The sequence below is a fragment of the Sorex fumeus genome, unplaced genomic scaffold (genome assembly GCF_029834395.1).
Source record: "Sorex fumeus unplaced genomic scaffold, SorFum_2.1 ptg000044l, whole genome shotgun sequence".
Lineage (NCBI taxonomy): Eukaryota > Metazoa > Chordata > Mammalia > Eulipotyphla > Soricidae > Sorex > Sorex fumeus.
Window position 1 is genome coordinate 31,205,874 of NW_026606101.1, and position 19,766 is coordinate 31,225,639.

A 19,766-nucleotide genomic window follows, 5' to 3' on the forward strand; every position below is an offset into this window, starting at 1 on the left:
TCCAGCCTGCCGAATCACACACACATTTCACAAGGACATGACTGAGCAGTCCAGAGGGTCCTTGGAACATGTGTATGTGACTATAAAACATGCTGTAACCTTGGAACCTGGACATCAATAGGGAGAGTTTTGGTGCCTGATAAAAATGTGTGCATTCCTCTCAACAAACCACTCCAAATACTGTTTTCTCCATCCCACTGGGAAGCTTGTCACCGCTAATGTGATTCTTATGATTCTTGCTGCTCTGTAGCCTCTTGATCTTTGCTGAGATCTCCCTGCCCCTGAGTGTGTTGGAAACAAAATGTCCTGTCTGGTGTCCAGAACTTAAAATAACAGACGCTGGGTTCCTGCTGCCACGTTGAAACTTTACTCCAAGGTCTCTCTCCCTAAACACGCACCAGGTCCCCTTCCTTAGCCAAGAGAAGAGACCAAGAGTAAACAGGCTGACCAGGCATTCTTAGACCACTGCAGACATTCTTTAATATCAGTTTTATTTCCCTGAATTAATTTTTTAGAAAGACCAATTTCTTAAATTATGAGAGATATTTCATGGAAAGATTCTTCCCATCTCTAATGAAATAGACCACATTTTCCAAGCAATGTGGCCTCAGAGGATGTTTGAGGTTGTCCAGTTCGCGTTCTGACATTAGTGCTATGCTAAAAAATTTAAGGAGAGCAATGTCTATTTCTGTGTGTTCATTTTTAAATCTAGAAAATAATAAAATAAGCCACCCTCCTGTGGCATCTGGGCATATTCATGTTTCCTCTGTTAAAAAATAAATTTGTAAAGTATACAGAAAATAGGGAGTGGCATGGGTATTGGTTCAACAGCTTGTCAAATCCGCCTGTTTCACTTAGTCTTTCAGAAGGAATGTCCTTTTCTTTTTTCTTTTCACGTGCCTATTTCAACAAAAAAGACATTTTCTTTAACTTTTGACAGGTCATTCTGCAAGTCTCCACTGTTCACAATTTTTTTGGTTCTCTGGAGGTTGAATTGTCCCAAACATATTTTTGGAAATGCCACAGATGATTGTTTTTATTAGGGGACTACAAAGCTTTGTAGTGGGATGCTTTGCGTTTTATTTGTTTTCCTTCCCCTGCCCCAGCTGTTTTTGTTTTAACAGCATTGGAGAGAAGGTTAAAGTACTTATGGCCTCTGTTAACCTTGCCCATCTCTCAAATTGAAAGAGCTAGAAATCTGAAGAGATGGATCAGCAACATACAGATCATTTACTGCCCTGACAGGTTAATTTATTCCATCTTCATCTGAGGGTGGAAGTTTGATGGTGCAGTTGGCTTCAAATTGATTCAACATTTTGGAGAGTGTCTCCCTTACAATATATACTATTCAACTACCTAAAAGCTCAGTAACAACTCAGATATAATTATATCAAATACCAAACAAGAGACCATAAAAAGTTCCTCTTTTCTTTTCTGTACTCAATCAGGGAGCATGACTCAGCCAGAACACAGTATCTAATATAGTCATGTGTATTTTGGGGATAGATTGACAATGGTGGTTGTTTCTGAGACATTTCAGCCTCTTCATAATCAAACTTCTCACTTGGTAGATTTCTAGAGATCATCATTTCATTGGCCTGGAGTTTGGTCTTGTCATGAAATATTGCCAGGTTAGCCAGATAATTCTGAGATGTCATAAAAGTAGTTGAGAGGTACTGACATATGGTAAATGGAAATTAACCTTCTGAGCATCTACTATCTGGTTATGTACTTTGCTGTATGAACTGATTTACTTTTCCCAACTTCCATGTGAGAATCATCCTGTCCCTATATTACGGATAAAACAGATCCTATGGTCTTAACATGAAGTGTGAACAGTTAGATTTAGTTCCTAGTGTATTTAACTCTTACTCCTATTCCTTTTCCATTCAACAACCTCCTGAGAAAAGCCAGAATATAGAAAAATAGAAACTTGCATAAACTTTCCAGGACCCTACATAAGATATCAGTTCATTCAATTCACTGTTCCTGTCTTCTAATGTGCAGAAAGATCCGATTACTTAATTAGGAAAAATTAGTGGCGGAAAGAGAATGTGACTGTAATGCCCAGTCTCAGCATCACTCTGGCATGGTTGTCACCGCACAAAAGAAAAGTGCTAAAATTTTTTTTTACTTTCAGAAAACACTACTTAAACAAAGATCTCAAAGCACAACATAATTAATAAAATGACCCACATCCTGTCTAGATGAGTAGCGTTTTATATGTACAAATTCCTCTCTGCCTCCAGGCCCTCCTTGAGTAGGAGAATGTTTTCAATTTTAAAAAGTGAGCAATAGAGTAATTGAAAGGAGCTGTATCTTGGCCAACTCAAAAGACCTCAAAGGCATTTATAGTCACCTACATGAGAAAAAAAGGTGACCACAAAGTGTGTCATAATGAATTGTCAGCTATGCAGTTCCTGGTGGTTCAAAGATAGGAAAGATAGGGCAAGAATAATATATTCAATTCCTAAGAATCATCTACATATGGGATGAATGTTCTCATCTATTTGATCAACCCTCCAAAGATCTAGAAACAGAAAAGTGAGAATGTTAGCTGATGATCCAGTTACTTGCTTTAATCAAGGCATAGGACACAGAAGCCAATTAAGTGGCTGGGCAACCCAATGATCAATGAGTCACTATGGGCAAGTGCAAAGAATATGCCATTGGGAAAAGTAATTTAAGTATTCCTGCACTTCCAGGCCAGGGAATCCTTCTAGTTTTTGAGAGGATCAATTAAGGAATCATCTGACCCAGTCTGATAAAGTCATCTATTCTATTGTGTAACTAATGATCAACAGAAGAGCTAAAGACACAAGGGAATAGGCGATATGGAATATATTTTGGTGACTGAGATATATATATCTGTGCCTTCATTTCAATCATCTTCTTTAAAATAAGTCTTTAGCCTTTAATTTTATTTCATTTTCCTGTTCATGATCTCTTCCTGTCCCTATGTTCTTATCTCCCTAAAAACTGTGGTTTTCATATATAGATCATTCTTAAGTAAAGACAAAATTCTTCTTTCTAACTTCTAATTTCTATTTCTCTCTGTAATTTTTACAGGTTTTGTTTTGGTTTTAGTTTTTCAAGGCTCTCGGTGCAGTGAAATTTATATAAGTTGTTCTCTTAAAATCTTTTAGTTTTATCTTATTGCATATCTTGAATTTTTGGCAAAGGGATTATTTTTAATTTAATCATATGGATTGGAAAATAAAAACATATATGAAGTAAAGTAAACCATTTTTGCAACTACCTTTTTCATTAAAGCTAAAGTTCCAACAAGAGGCCTCAAAGTAAATGTCATCAGTGACGACCATGTCTTTAAATCCAAATGAATACTATTTCAACTACTGATTTATCTTTCTCATTGTTCTTGTTTTCTTCCCTTCTAATTTAATTTTCCTCCTCCCATCCTTTAAATATCGGATTTTTCAGTACTGTACTTATTTTTTTAGACAACCTATTCATTGCTCTAGTTTCATCTTGCCCCACACGCAACTACATCTTGCTTAGTTAACACTCTGTTTTTCTACAAAGTATGGGACAATTGCACCTATTTACTGTTCTTTGGATCTTTGTCTGATTAACATTTGCTAATTCTTCAAGCCTCCACTCAGTTATAATTTGAGTTAGTTATCAGACTTGGTTTAATCTCTCTATCACTGTCCTGTCACTGTCCTCCCATTGTTCATCGATTTGCTCGAGCAGGCCCAGTAACATTGCAAGACTTGTTACTGTGTTTGGCATATTGAACATACATCACGGGTAGCTTGCCAGGCTTTGCAGTGTGGGCAAGATATTCTCGGTAGCTTGCCAGGCTCTCCAAGAGGGGCAGAGGAATCAAACTCGGGTTGGCCATGTTGGCTGCATGCAAGGCAAATGCCCTACCCGCTGTGCTATAGCTCCAGCCCTCTAGTATAGATTCTTATGATACCATGTAGTATTTTTAAAGCACACAGTAAGTTGCAATTCTACATCCACTTGTGTAGTTATTTGGTTTTTTCTTTCTTTACACTACAAGGTCTTCCTTGTCTTTATCAATTTCTTTCTGTTGCTGCTTAAAAACTTTGTATTTTCCACATTTTCCATGGGTTTCCATAGTGTTTGCTAACTAATAGCTTCCTCTACATCATAAATTCTATTAATAAACCTTTCTGTCCGTGTCCGTCAGTTACCAATTGTTGGTTCTCTATAATTTTTCACATTCTCACTATACTTGAAATAGATTATTGTTAGTTTAGTTCACATAGGTTATTTCTATGTCAATTTAATATAACAGACCAACTTTTGGTTGTCCCGCCAATATCCAGATGGGTCAAGGGTTTCCTCCCTTCATGCCTATGACCAGCATGGTGGGATTTTTAAATAATATTTTCTAAGAAAGGACAGTAAGCCAGATGCTTTCTCCATTACAACTTGCTTGCTAAAGTAATGCAGATTTGGAAAGGGATCTTCCTTAAGAACTGGAATTGGTGAAGGGTAGCAATAGAAAACAAACCAGAACAATGGAGGCATTAAACATTCTTCTCTTGGTTGATGTTCCAGTCAACTAACTCTCCTTTCCCTGAAATATACTTTCATACATTTAAGTGGTAAAAATCTTAGGTAGAGTTGAGTCTAATGAGCAAAGAAAAAAATCTCAAAGGGAAATCTAAAATAATTTGGGAATTATAATAGAACCTGCTAAAAAATGTTAGAACATTAAATAAGCAAGGTTTCCCTTAGAGTTGACATATTTCTGGATTACTTTTACTATTTAGGGTAAACCTTATACCCCACTCCCACTGAAATGGAAGGAGATTCACTAGTATTTCACTGTGGTAGATTCCAGACTTTAGACCTTAATGTCCTACCTCATACATTCAAGGTGAGGTTATTATAAATGCTCAACTCTCAGATGTCTCAACTAGAAGTTGCTATGATTACAATCATAGTAGCTGGTAGAGAAAGGTTTATTAAGTTTGAATACAAATATTTTTTTCTTTATCATGCAGACACCATAATGTAGGGATTAACAGCACAGTTTCTAGAATCTAATTACATGCATTTCAATTTCACTCTTCTACATATCTATTATGTGAAGTAGGGTAAGTTCCGTAGCTCCTTCTTATACATAGCATGAGAATACAGTATCCACCTCAATAAAGTAGTACTAAGGATTAAATAAGATTCTGAAAATCAAGAACTTCTATAGATTTGTGAGCTATAATTATTATTGTTGCTGATGTTATTATGCCCGTGGGAAGTCACCTAATTCAATTAGAGGTAGCAGGTATTAATCTGGACATTCTTGGCTTTATGTTGTTGAAAATCAGCTCAAAATAGCTTAAGAAAAATAAATATATGAACAGAGAGGTAATTCTGTAGTCAAGGACACATTCTTTGTATACACTGGGACAAGAGTTTCAAACCCTAATACCATGAAATCCACAAGCCTAGCAGGTGTAACCCTATAGGAACTATGCATCACTGAAGTGAACCTGTTGGTTCCTGGTACCAAGAAGTCCAAGCAGCTCTATATCCTTGGGCCCTAGGATTGAACTACCCTGCATAGTTGGCTGAATATCACTGAATGTGTAAAAAATCTCTGAGGGCAGCCAGGGGATGGCCCCGATGGCTCTTCCCCTGGCCACCCAGGTTCCAGGGGTGGGGGTGGGGGGCCCGGGCCGTAGGGCAGATGATGGACAAAACTAGGGCCAAGCCAGTTGATTGATCAGTTGCCGTTTATTTCATTTTTCCCCACATGCTTACCCCAGTCTCTCTGATCCCCCCATTCTTGTCTCACACTGCCCTCATTCCCGCCTCCTCCTGTCTCTCCCGCTCATATCTCCATGCTCCATCTCGCAGCCTGGGCTCTCTCGCTCCACGTGCCTGCTCCTTTATTCTTCTTCTACATTCTTCTCTCTCTGTCCCCCTTGCTATTCTCTTCACGGTCTATCATGCTGCTCTCTCTCTCTCTCTCTCTCTCTCTCTCTCTCTCTCTCTCTCTCTCTCTCTCTCTCTCTGTCTCCAGCTCTCTTGTCTTTCCAACTCCCCTCACCATCCAACCAACTCTCTTGTTCTCTAGTTCTCTTGCCTCTCCAACTCTCCTCTCTAGTCTCTCCAACACCCTTATCTCTCTAGGCTGACACTGCATCCAATCAAGTAACCAAATCAACATAAGAAAGCACTTCCTGAGGGCCCACCAAGTTCAAAGGGAACACCACCTAGAATATTCCAAAGCCCTTCCAGACTGCTCAAGGGCAAAATACCCCTTAAGGTGTTTTTCTATTTTCCCTTGTCCAATAACTCTACCAACATCTCAATACTAGTTATTTTTGTATGGTCACAGTAAGAGATAACATTGAGGCTTGTAGGGCAGCTCTCCTGGTCACAGTAAGAGATAACATTGAGGCTTGTAGGGCAGCTCTCAGACTACAGCACTCAGGCCAGATTAATCATTCCTAACCCTAGCAGGGTCCAAATCTAGTTATTACTTTTTGGATCATGACAGCATTTGTCCATGACCAAGCTCTTAACTTATACTTAAGCATTATGGCGCTTTGCTTACCACTTGCCCTGGTTCCATCCAGTCCCTCATCAGGGGACTGCTTTTGGGGGTGTTAGGAAGTAAAAGCAGCTGAGGCTTAGGTGAGAGAACAGATGCCCAAGAGGAAAATATCACTGAGAGTCACATTACAAAAGCATGTCTTCTTGTGTCCATACAAAAAGGACATTGCTCCGAATAAACTAATCAAAGAACTTAGGGAGAAGAGAGAAACAATATTTACAAGTCAACAGAGCACAAAGAAAGAAGTTACAAATAAACACAGAGGAATGGGAGCACTGTGATGGTAGAACCAAATAAACCTAAACTACCTGAAGTTATGCAGGAAGGACAAAAACATTGTTATCCTACAGGAATGGCATCCCAATCCCCTCACTACTGCTTAGGAGTCCCTTATCACCACCGCAAAGAAAAAGAGATAAATATGCATGCCATATCACACAACAAATGCAGTCAAAATGATGGACTTTTGTAGGCTCAGATATTTCAAATGATGTCAGCTGAACAATTGATGTCTCATATTTTGTTTTCCTTTTATATCAACATTCTCCTCAAGCAGGTTTTCTGCATGTGGTAGCAAATGCATAGCTTGAGAACTACCTCATTCTTACATATCTTCCTCAGTAAATCAAAAGGAGTATCATAGACCCGGGTTATATTCCATGATGAAATTGATAATGGTAATAAAGTCTTCACATTGGGCATGCCCAGGTCACCCAATTCTCATGTAATTAAGAGGAATACTGAGACCCATTCCCTGAACATTTATGCTACCTTAGAGAAAAAATTATGATCTGGAGAGACCCACTGTTCAACCCATTATTGAACTGGGGCTGTTTCTCAGAGAAGATATGAAGAAACTATACCATGTTTAGTGACTTTTTAAACCATTTTCCACCCAAGTAAAACTACAGAGACCCAAGATTAATGCTCAAAATATTGAATAAATGGGTAAGAGATATGTTCTAGTATCATGCTAAGCGAAATGAGTCAGAAAGAGAGGGATAGATATAGAAAGATTGCATTAATCTGGGGAATATAAAGTAACAAAATACGATATTAATGCCCAAGAATAGCTTAGATCAGCACCAGGAGGATTACTCCATAGCTTAGAGGCCAGCCGGGAATTCTAGGGGAAAGGGTAGCTCAGATAGAGAAGGGAGCACCAAATTAAGGGTGTTTGGAGGATCCTCCCAGGAGGTGAGATGCATGTTGAAAGTAGGCTATGGACTGAACATGTTTGCCACTCAAAGCCTCTTTTGCAGACCACAACACCCAAAAGGGGAGAGGGAACACAAGGGATTGCCCTGCCACAGAGGCAGGGTGGGATGGGAGGGATGGGGGTGGGAGGGATATTATCCATGGTGGTGGAAAATGGGCTCTGGTGGAGGGATGGGTATTTGATCATTGTATAATCTAAACCCAAGCACAAAAAATTGTAAATCTACAACTGTACCTCATGGTGTTTCACTAATAATAATAAAAAAAAGAGATATATGTTCTAATCAGTTTCAATAATACTTGACCAATCAGAATGGAGATCAGCTGTAGCAGCACATTCCTTCTGAATAATCACTACCTTGTATATGATGCAAACACTATGATTTGTGATTTCTTGGGGACCTAAGATTTCAATTTTGGTTGATTTTTCATACAGAGCAAATACTCTCTATTGTGAACTGTAATCACCTGATCACAGTCATGACTGATTAGACAGATGTCTCCAAAACTTGTTCTGCTATGTAATTCCTTGTATCATCTAACGGATGTAACTGTGTAACTGCCTGCCACATGAGGACACACATTTTAGACACAAGATAAGCTTTTCAGCTTCAGTAATCTTGATATGAACACATTGCTTGACATTTTATTTATGACAATATTTTTATCTTTTTTTTCTGGTGAAGAAAGTAATCCATATTGCCATTTTCCTCTATAATTCTATTACAGCAAATGCCTGGGATAAAAAAAAGTCTTCAGGTCAGCTAGATCAATTTTTGTCCACATATATTCTGATTCAAGTTTGATACAGCATTCTTTGATTAGATATTCTGATGAGGAGTAACTTAAGACCAATTCAGCTCGACCTACCAACAATCACTATGTTGTATTGGTTCACATTTCCTTTTTCCATCCCTTTTCTCCTGAGTTAATGTTTGACTGTCTGTTTGTTTATTTTGGGGTGGCATAGCTGGCTGTGCTCAGGGGTTACTCTTTGGTCTACAATCTGGGATCACTCCTGGTGACTTGTGGAACCATACGGAGTGCTGATGATTGAACCCTGGTAGGCCTAGTGCAAGGTAAATGCCCTCCCTGCCGTACAAATCAGCCCAGCTCCATGATTTAGTGTTTTAAAAATATTTAGCATAGTAATAGTCCATATACAATTGAACCTAGTAAATGATAGTTCATCTCTTTTGCTCTTCTTAGCTATCGGCTATCCCCAACCTCTTTGCTACATCCTAGCCTGCCTACAGTACCTATCAGCACTCATCTCTTGATTCTTAAATGCCCAGTGAAGTTCCTGGTCATTAAGGCCATGCCTGCTTACCAGGAGATGTTTTCCTACCCTACTTTAAACACCTCTCTTCTAATGATGCAGTTCATTCGGCAGAAAGACTTAGAAACACTTGCCAGATCAATCTGACTTTTGTTTCCCTTTTCCTGGTGAAACTGGATTTCATGCTTGTCTTCTTTCAGGGTTGCAGAAGGTACGACAACTTGCAAAAAACACAAGATACTTCAGACAGAGACTGAATGAGATGGGATTCATTATCTATGGCAATGAGGAATCTCCTGTTGTTCCTCTACTCCTTTACATGCCTGCTAAAGTAGCGTAAGTATCCAAACACTTGTATCACTTGTCATCTTGTTGCTCATTGATCTGCTCGAGCAGGCTCCATTGTCTCCATCATCCCTGTCACATGCTAGTTTAACCCAATGGCATCTGCTCGCTCCAGAAACATGAGGAGCCTCATACTGGGGAATGAGGCTCATTTTTGTTATTGTTTTTGGCATATCAAATACGCCACAGGTAGCTTGCCAGGCTCTGGCCATGCAGGTGGCATGTTGGTTCACTCTTCACTGGTTGGCACCGTTGCCACCCCCTCACCATGATGAGGTAGTGAACCATCAAGGGGGAAGTATCCAATAGAATCATTTAATGTCTAAAGATAATATGACTAAAATGATGCTTTTGTTTTTAAGAAGCTCCATAAGCATTAGCAATTAAATTACGCACTTTGAATAGTGTGCCAAGTTCAGGATTCACTTGTCAGGTTCTTAGAAGCCACTTATCAATCTATGAGTTAAGCATCTTTACAGGCATTGTATGAAGGGATCCAGAGGATTTTAAACTTCATGAGTTGAAGATACTTCCTTTTAAATTAAGAATGATCCCACTTCTGAAGCATTACGTGTGAAACCCTATCTGCAACATGACTGCAAACCACAGTACAAAAACTTATTTTAAAAAATAAAAGCACCTCTTGTAGAACCAATCTCATGGGTGGGATGCAAATGGGGATGGTGGAGGGTGGAGGGGAGAGTAATGGTACAGGGAGGTGGACACTGGTGAGGAGATCAGTAACGAAACATTCTATTCCTAAAACCAACTCATGAGTTGTTTTGTAATTTCAGTGACTACATTTAAAAAAATCTGACAAAATGGAAAAAAAAGGTGGGGGGGGGGGGTCTGGGAGTCATGATGTCACATCTCCTAACCAAAAAACTATCTTCCCCTCAATTTAATTTTTCTTTCAGACCCAGGAGATACCACAGTGGGCAGGGTGCTTGACTTTTTATATATAGATAACCTGGGCTTGGTCCCCGACACTACGTTTATTCCCCTGAATTCCTCAGGAGTGATCCTGAGCACAGAGCGAGGAGTAAACCCTGGGCACCACCAGGTGTGACCCAACAAAGAAAAAATTTTATTCTCTATGCCTTTTGCCCATTAAATACCCATGGACATCCTTGGGAAAAGGAATATTTGTTTCAGCATGCAGGAATAGCTGAGACAAAGAACAGTTAAATAATCAGTCAGAGTCTTACAAGTCAAATAGTAAAAGAGGCAAACTCAAACCTGCCATTGCTTTTAAGTTTCCAAATCTTTGCACCAAACTTTAATGCCTCTCCTATAAGCCCATATGAGATTATTTTCCATGACTACAATTTTGAATTATGTGTTAACATCAAGCATTAGTAACAAATTCATTAAGTGGGGAGAAATGACTTTTTCTTAGTATGGCAGACAGTTTTACATATGTTATTCTTCAACCTGCTGGAGACTAACATTATTATTCAGAAGTTAATTAAAATCCTATGTAAATGTAAAATATTTATTTGTGTCCCTGTAAAAATGCAACACAACACACCACTTATATTTAGAAGATTTTATAATTCTACTCTTTCTATTTATATAGCCACATTGTTGGAGCTTTCTGTTGCTGATCTGATTAAGTTAGGAGAATATTCAAAATATAGAAAATAAGTTTTAGGATTATTAGTTGAGAATATATGGTGGCTGGAGCGATAGCACAGCAGTAGGGCATTTGCCTTACAAGCGGCCAACATGGCCGACCCGAGTTCGATTCCTCCGCCCCTCTTGGAGAGCCCGACAAGCTACCGAGAGTGTTCGATATGCCAAACACAGTAACAACAAAGTCTCCAATGGAGACGTTACTGGGCCCGCTTGAGCAAATCGACGATCAACGGGAGGGCCTTTACCTTTTACCTTATATGGTGGGTGAACCAAGTTACAAGTTCCTAAATTATTGATTCTCCATAAAATACTCTTTTGTCTTTTCACCACAGCAAATCAATAAGCATTTAGCTACATATGTGAGTTTTTTTAATATTTTAATTGATTTTTCTTTACCAATTTTATTGAGGTACCACAATTTACAATACTGTTAATTCTACTTTTCATGTATACATCATTCCAACACCACCACCACTACTAGAGTGTCCACTTCCTCTCACCACTCACATGAGATTGTAGTGTGCGTGCCACTAAGGTAAAAAATAAACACCCAGACAAATAGTAGTTACATATTCATCTGTCCTCTATGTCAGTTATGTTATCAGATTATGTATGTTATGTCAGACTGTCTAGTATCTTCAATTTAATGCTTTAGAAGTTGATAACATTGATGAAGGGTGATCATTGCTCAGTAAAACTCTTTGATTTCATTGATCACCCATTAAGAATAAAAGGCTTAGCTCTAGTTTGAAAATGAGGACTACTCCCAAAGAATCACAGATTCTAGGTAAGAGGCTAGAATTCAAAGCATATACCATTTACTTTCTAAATCATATGCTTTTCAATGACAACACTGCCCCATAAACTTTAATACAAAGAGAAAATGATATTTGATTAAGGCAACATAGACTGTAAGTTTAATTTTCTTTAAATGTCCTTTTCAGTGAATCAAAGCATTAATCATTACAATGTAAAAATAATAATCTAATTGCTTATGCTGTTTAAGATTACTTAGAACAGATTAGTTTAAAAAAAAGCAGTTTCATTTATTATTGTTAACAGTTGCTGACATTAGCTTAACCTCCTGACTGCCCCATTTTTCCTTCTCTGATATTTCTTCAATGGAAAGCTTATATGCAAGAAGCTTTTGAAACAGGGAGCTAATTGTATAAGCCATGTGGAAGAACATTTTCATTTGCTCAGTTAAAAACCTTTGATTTTATTAAGGAACTATGATTTCTCCACATTTCCTCCTGCCACAGAACAAAAATATTATTTCTACTCAGTTATCCTTTTGAACAAAATTCTGTTGCAACTCTATCCTTGGAATCTTTTATGAATCTATGAAGTTCAATATAGTATGATTTCATCCATAAAATATTTACTTAAATACTCAAGAAAGTATTGTGTCCACTGTTTGGTTGAGGGTTTGCATTTCTCTCTTGGAATATACTGGTACTCAAAATGGGATGATGCTACATACAATACAGTGCTAAAGTTGATGTTTTATTACTATTACTATCGCTATTATTATTCATACATTTAATTTTTTAGCCTATGACCAGCTTTAATTACTTTGGGAGGTTGAAACACAAAGATTCAATATATTAAATAGCCAGGGCAATCACATACATTAACTTGAACAAGTAAAACTTAGTAGCCAAAGTTTGAAACTGATATGTGTCCCAAGGAGGCCTCAGATAAGCCAAATTAATCAACAGTCATAAATTTTATTCTTTGGTTAAAACATGCTTCCTTTAAAACAAAGAGAAGCATTCAGACAGTGAAAATGGCCTTTGGGGAGTCCCAAAAACTGGCCGGAGATCATGGATAAGGTGGTCTATACTCAAGTAATAAAAGCACTTGACTTGTTTCTCAGACAATAATGAACTCTCATCCTGTAGTTCTGTAGGCAGCCTTCCATACTGTGATCAAGACAGAAAAAGAACAGTCTCCATCTTCAAGATTTCTCAGTTAGAAAGCTTTGTCTCCTTCCTATTCAAATGAAAAGGCAAATTTTGATTTGAGTCAGATCCCCAAGCCAGAGCTGTGTTTTCAGTTGGTCTTGGATTCCCAAACTCTTCATGTGATAACCTACATTCTGGGTGAGGCAACCCAAAGGCAGACAGCATTGTAATCCTTTATCTGAAAATGGTATTATGTTACAAACCAGTGTTACCTCAATAAAAAAATATTTTTTAAGGATAGCTATATTACAAAATGAACAAGCAAACTTATTTCCATCCAGGTCAAGACTTCTTCCTGAGTTATGACTGGAAGATTTCTGTGATACTGTCAACTGCTAGCCTAAAATAATTCACCATCAATCTCCAAATGCTAAGAACATATCTGAGACTTTTACCTTATCTGTGGTCAAAGCCCCCATGATAATTAAGGTTTTACAGAAAACAATGGAGCATAAAGGAGAAAAGATTCACTTGGGGAAGAGACCATTTTGTCAGGCATTGATTCTTGGCACACACACACACACACACACACACACACACACACACACACACACACTGTAGCACTGTAGCACAAACTTTTGATATTCTAGAATTTTTACTGAGATTTGCAGTGGAAAAGAAAGGGGTTAGACATGGTTAAGGGTAAGAGGTAATAATTTTCAAGGTCTTCCCTTCATCAAAGAACTTTGTTGTTACATGATATATCCTATAGACTGTGTCTCCTTGCCAGTTTCCCTGTGTGAACACATTTCTTTCCCTACCCTTCTCTGCCTTATTCCCCTTTAGCCCAGCCAATGAGTTTTTGAACCCTAAATTTATAGGCCTGTTCATTTATACATAAAAAATAAAGATATTCTTGCTATGCTCTATTCCTAGTTTGAAGGGAAATAATATATTTGGCCCTGTAGAGGGTATATGGCTTGGAGTTAGGGCCTAAAAATCCTTGGATTCCTCAAGTTACAGGCAGTAAATATAAAACTTCTTAAAATGTCCATTTCATAATATACTTTTTTAACATATAGGTTTGTATATGCTATATTTTATTTCTTTGTGTAATTATACTGTGTTAGTTTTTTGGGTTTTTTTCCTAGACACCCTAAAGGCACAAAAGTTTTACAGTGAAGTAAAACTTTTCAGTGAAGACTTTCTAGGCTAGATTACATCACCATTTTCTGCTCAATGCCAAAGAAAGACTCACTACTCATAATTGTCAATTAAGTGTGTCAGGTTGTATATTACACATATTCTGTATGGATACTATAGTGACAAAATAACCTCAATTATCTGTCAAATAGATTTGATAGAAATTTCTTTAAATCATCTATTTATTGTTAAAGAAAAGTTGATTAGCTATATATTCTTTTTATAATTCATAAATTTATTAACTTTTATTGATTAAGCAGCATTTACAGTAAAATAAACTAAAAGACGATGATTTGATATACTTCACGAGCCTTATAATTTATACACATCCAAAAGTTAAATAATCTATGCTACTGCGCAGATTTCAAATCTTTTCATAAGATATAATATTACATTTTTATCTGCAAAAGATTTGAGGATCATTGCAGAATTTTTTGTTTAAAACTGTGTTTCAGATATGATTAATTTTGGAAAACTTCCTGAAAATAGCATGGCTGTGTCAATGGATGCTGTTATTATATTTTATATTATTGTTCTGTTTGTGACATAATTTGCTCACTCTTAAGTTGTGCTTTCTTACTTTCCTTAGGGCTTTTGCAAGGCATCTATTACATAAAAAAATTGGGGTGGTGGTCGTTGGATTTCCAGCCACTCCACTTGCAGAAGCTCGGGCTCGGTTCTGTGTATCAGCTGCACATACGCGGGAAATGCTAGACACGGTGAGTAACAGATCCTCTAGGACTAGTAACCCTGAGTTTGAGAAATTTCTTTTATTGAGCTGAGTGGTAACTTTTCAGTTTCTCTTGGGTAGTTGAGGAAAACAACATTAAAAAAATTCAATGCTAAAAAATAAGGCCATGCCCAATAATACCCAACTATGTGACCATTCCAATAGGTACAAAGAAAATCAGTTAGTGAGGGCTTGCTTCAAGTCAATATTTTGGTTCTTTAGAAAAGACTGAGTATTATAGGCAGACTAAATATTCTGCCTATATCCTGACAGTTTTCACTGCCACCAATCAAGTAAATAAATAAAGTATTTTGCTGGGGAAATAATAAAGGGGCAGGAGATACAGTACAGGGCCTAAGGCTGGCACTGCTTACTTCAGTTAGATCCCCAGCTTTCTATATGGTACACCAAGTACTGCCAGGCATGATTCCTGAGAACAGAGCGAGAAGTAAGCCTTAAGTACAGCCAGGTGGGAACCCAAAATCAGACAAAACAAAAAATAGGGGGCTGGAGCAATAGTACAGTGGGTAGGGCATTTGCCTTGCACGCTGCCGACCCAGGTTCAATTCCCAGCATCCCATATGGTCCCATGAGCGCTGCCAGGAATAATTCCTGAGTGCAGAGCCAGGAGGAACTCCTAAGCATCTCTAGGTGTGACCTAAAAATTAAAAAAAAAAACAGACAAAACAAAAAATAAAGACAAACCTATCAAAACAACCAGACCTACATGAGGCATATATTATTTTAAAAACTCACATTTCACCGTTCCTTGACTCGGCTCTCTAATATCAGCATAAAAATAAATTAAAATCAGTTTGGGATTAATGAAACGTTCATAATATCACAGTGCTTTAAAAAATACTATTAATACCTATGTTCAAAACACTGGAGCAAAGGATCTAGGAGGAAAAACTAATAAAAATGTTCTTCTAAATAGATTCATATTTGAAAATGAAGATAGCCTAGTGAAAGAGCATGAAAGTAGGAACAATTTATATATAAAAATTATACGTGATATCTTTCATCATATTCATTATAACTTATATAAAAATATGGGAATTAGTTACTACATATAAATATATTAGTTCTTTTACATGTATATAAAATAATCATAGTCACTGGAGAGGTGACTTGAGACAGATTTTTTAATATAATTGATTTTTAGCTATGGGACCAACCCCGTACGGCTCAAGGCTTATTCCTAGCTCAGCAATGAGGGATCACCTCTGGCAGATTTGGGGGTACCATATAAAGTGCTGGGGATCAAATGTGACTTGGCTGTGTGAAAGCCAAGTACCCTACCTGCTATAATATCTCTCCAACCCCAAAATAGGCTTTCATTAATTTAATTTTCTCTTTTACATTGGTGCTTGGGGGGACCATATATGGTGCTGGGACTGAACTGGGGTTGGTACATGCAAGGCAGGAATCTTCTTACCCCTGTCCTATCTCGCCGTCCTCTAAAGGGGAAACAGTAAGGACTTATCCCAAGTCTGTGCTGAAAGATCACTCTTAGTGGTGTTTGAGAGACAATATACACTGTCAGGGTCTGTTTAAGATCATCTGACTCCACTTCTGGTCAAAAGGAACACTTTAATCTTCCCTTTTCTCTATGAAATATTTACTTTTTACTACGTTTAACATCACATTAATTAAAGTCTTTTCTGACAACTACCTTCACTAATTGAGTTCTTCACCTATGACTTTCATATACCCTGGGATTTAAACACTTTTTAGAAGTCTTGTTTTTGTATATTCACTTGAATTTGAACAATTATATATTCTACTACTGGTGTTTTTAATCCCTCAGTTCTGCAAATAAAGGAAGCTTTAGCTTTGCACATTCTCTTCCACTTTAGAATTTTATTTTCTCTATCATATTTGATCCATATCATGAGCTCCCAACATGTCTAAAACAAAGTTTATTTTGGTCCCTCATTCCTCTTGAGTATTTGCTATTCCTCCTTTTAGAATAGGTTAAAAAAAAAAAGAGTCATCCAGTTACTTCACCCTATCACCACCAAAGCATTCAAGCCTGTGTATGCCAAAACATCAGTACTATTACAATATAATAAGCTAAACCATAATAATTAGTTTAGCACTACTATTGAGGTCTAGGGATTTACAGTACTGTTAATTATGCTTTCCATGCATACTTTGTTCCAGTACTGTATCCACCATCAGAGAGCCCACTTCTACAATGTCCCAAATACCCCTTGAAACCCCACCTCCTATGTAAGTTCAGTTCTATAGACAAAATCTTAAGTTCCTATGACTTTGATAATTTTTGTTCCCTTACTATATTTTTATTGAAAATATGAGATCTTTTCTTTTTTTATATTGTGGAGGTGATGACAACTATACACATATAAATGACAGAACTAAATTCCTGAAATTACACAGAATTGCTAATTAATGAGAAATTTTTCTTGAAAATTTTTTGTCATTTATATAAGTATATAAGAATTTAAAAACCAGTATTATAAATTATCCTGTGCAAATACATTTTAATATATACATGAATGATAAATCTTACAAATTGAAATTTTATTAAGGAAGAGGAAATTAAGAAAATTTTAAGGGGAAATCTGAATAGACTATAAAATATGTTTTATTCTAAGAAAGGTAATATTGAATTTATGTTAGAAAATATTGTATATAATGCTTAAGTATATGCATTAATAAGTAAACAATCATGATAAAAAGTTCTATGAATGTTAAAAACAGCACCTGATAAGACATAGAACATTCAACATAAACGAGAAGTTAATTTGTTATTGTAAACATATAAAATCTTTTAGTTACCCAGGAATATATCTTACCCAAAACCAAATGGTGAGTTTTGTCTTTTAAAGAAGCTCCTTTAACCCTTGCAAGATTGGGTTTAATGCTGTGGATTCCTCAACTGTTGCTGTCCCTGAAGCTCTGCAAATCTGAATGATAATCTACTAAGAGTACCATTCACCTGTTACTTGTAGAGTCTCATGTGATAGATGTGCTGTGAATCTTATGGGCTTTCCTTTATATAAATTCCTTTTTTGATCAAAATCTTTTGATCTTTTCAACATCCTGTGTTCTGTCTCTGGTTTTAGTCAGTCTGAAACAATGTGTCTTGGAGTTTTTCCTTTTTTTTTTCTTTTTTGGGCCACACCTGTTGGTGCTCAGGTCTTACTCTTGGCCCTATGCTCAGGGATCAATCCTGGCAGGCTCCAAAGACCATATGGAATGTCAGGGACTGAACCCAGATCAGGGGCATGCAAGACAAGTGCCTTACACACTGTACTATCTCTCTGGCTACTGTCTTGGAGATTTTCATATTGAATCTATTTGCATCATGACCCTTTAGGACTCTTGGTTCTGGGTACCTGTATCCCTCAATTCTGTGAAATTCGGCCGTGTGCAAGGCAAACACCCTACCCGCTGTGCTATCACTCCAGCCCCATAAATACATTTCTTAAGACAGAGTGGTAGAAGATTGTGAGCACTTTGATGATACAATAAATTTGTACATTGAGGCTGAATACATTGAAAGTAATATAATAAGGAACACATTTTGGGTGGCCTGGGATATCCCACACAATAGAGTCTGAGTAGTACCGAGTGCTCTGCCCTTGCTTTGAACTGCTGGCTCAATTGGCCAAATTCCCTAAGAGTCACCCCAAGTTTCCTGACCACTGTTTGAGAGAGTCACATGTAGGTACACACACACTCCCCACAGGAAGAAAAGGAAGGAAGGAAGGAAGGAAGGAAGGAAGGAAGGAAGGAAGGAAGGAAGGAAGGAAGGGAGGGAGGGAGGGAGGGAGGGAGGGAGGGAGGGAGGGAGATGGAAGGAAGGAAAGAGAAAGAGGAAGGAAGGAAAGAGAAGGAAGGAAGAAGTATTTAAAGATCACTGATTGAAGATAATCTCTTTGCAGGTTTTGCAAGCCCTTGATGAAATGGGTGAACTTCTGCAACTGAAATACTCCCGGCACAGGAAGTCAGCACGCCCTGAACTCTATGATGAGACAAATGTTGATCTTGATGATTAAGTTTACTGGTTCTGAATGGAACTTAAAAACTTTGCCAGAAAGACCTCCCTCCATGCCTCAAAAGGAATATAAACGAATGTCTTCCCCTTTCTAAGGAAAGTTTCAAACCAGTTAATTGAACTGAGACAAACATCGTTGTATTGTTAATGTCTCCAATTTGGAACAGAAGACAAAAAAAAAATGTGACTCCGGATTTTAAGTTTCTCCCTCCCCAGTTATACTGCTAGACACACACACACACACACACACACACACACACACACGCACACGCACACGCACACGCACATGCACACGCACACACACGCGGACACACGCGAACACACACACGGACACACACAGAGTTTCAGAACATTTTTCATGGCAATGAGCCTTGTTTTCACTGCTACTGTGTAACCTCTTTTATCCAGACCCATTAAGGTAGTACAACCAAATGAAAGGACTTTAATTTTTTAATTTGGTTGATCTCATGTGCTTACTTATTTCATGGACAATTGAAAAATAAGCAAACAGTAAAATATTTAAGTGAACAATAGCTGACTTTCTGGTTCAACATATGAATGTTCCAGCAAGAACTCTTCTGTATTGTGGGAAGTTCCAGACAGGAGGGTGAAAATAATGTTGCTTTTACCATTTGCCACATTTGGACTTTTTCCAAGGACAAGTGTCAAAAGACATAGTTAATATTTGAAGGGAGAGAGCAGCACTGCAGCAGTGATTGCAGACATCTTGGAAGAAAACTTTTCTTTTCCTCTTGTGGGTCTCCTAAAGTTTTACAATTGTGCTTTTGAGGCTTGGAGAAGATTTTCATTTCATAAAGAAGGGAGCAGAAAGCAAGAATATGATTTTAGGCCTAGACTAAAAC

The 19,766-nt window shown here is 37.6% G+C and overlaps 1 protein-coding gene across 1 annotated transcript in view; it reads left to right on the forward strand.

Moving 5' to 3' along the window:
- Positions 1–18,970, forward strand: part of SPTLC3 (serine palmitoyltransferase long chain base subunit 3) — a 168,182-nt gene extending 149,212 nt beyond the window's left edge. The window contains exons 10-12 of the mRNA XM_056121968.1: positions 9,254–9,389; positions 14,736–14,865; positions 18,791–18,970. Coding sequence (XP_055977943.1) covers positions 9,254–9,389; positions 14,736–14,865; positions 18,791–18,904 — 380 coding nt within the window. The 3' untranslated portion in view covers positions 18,905–18,970. The remainder of the gene's footprint in view (positions 1–9,253; positions 9,390–14,735; positions 14,866–18,790) is intronic.
- Positions 18,971–19,766: the final 796 nt, after the last annotated feature.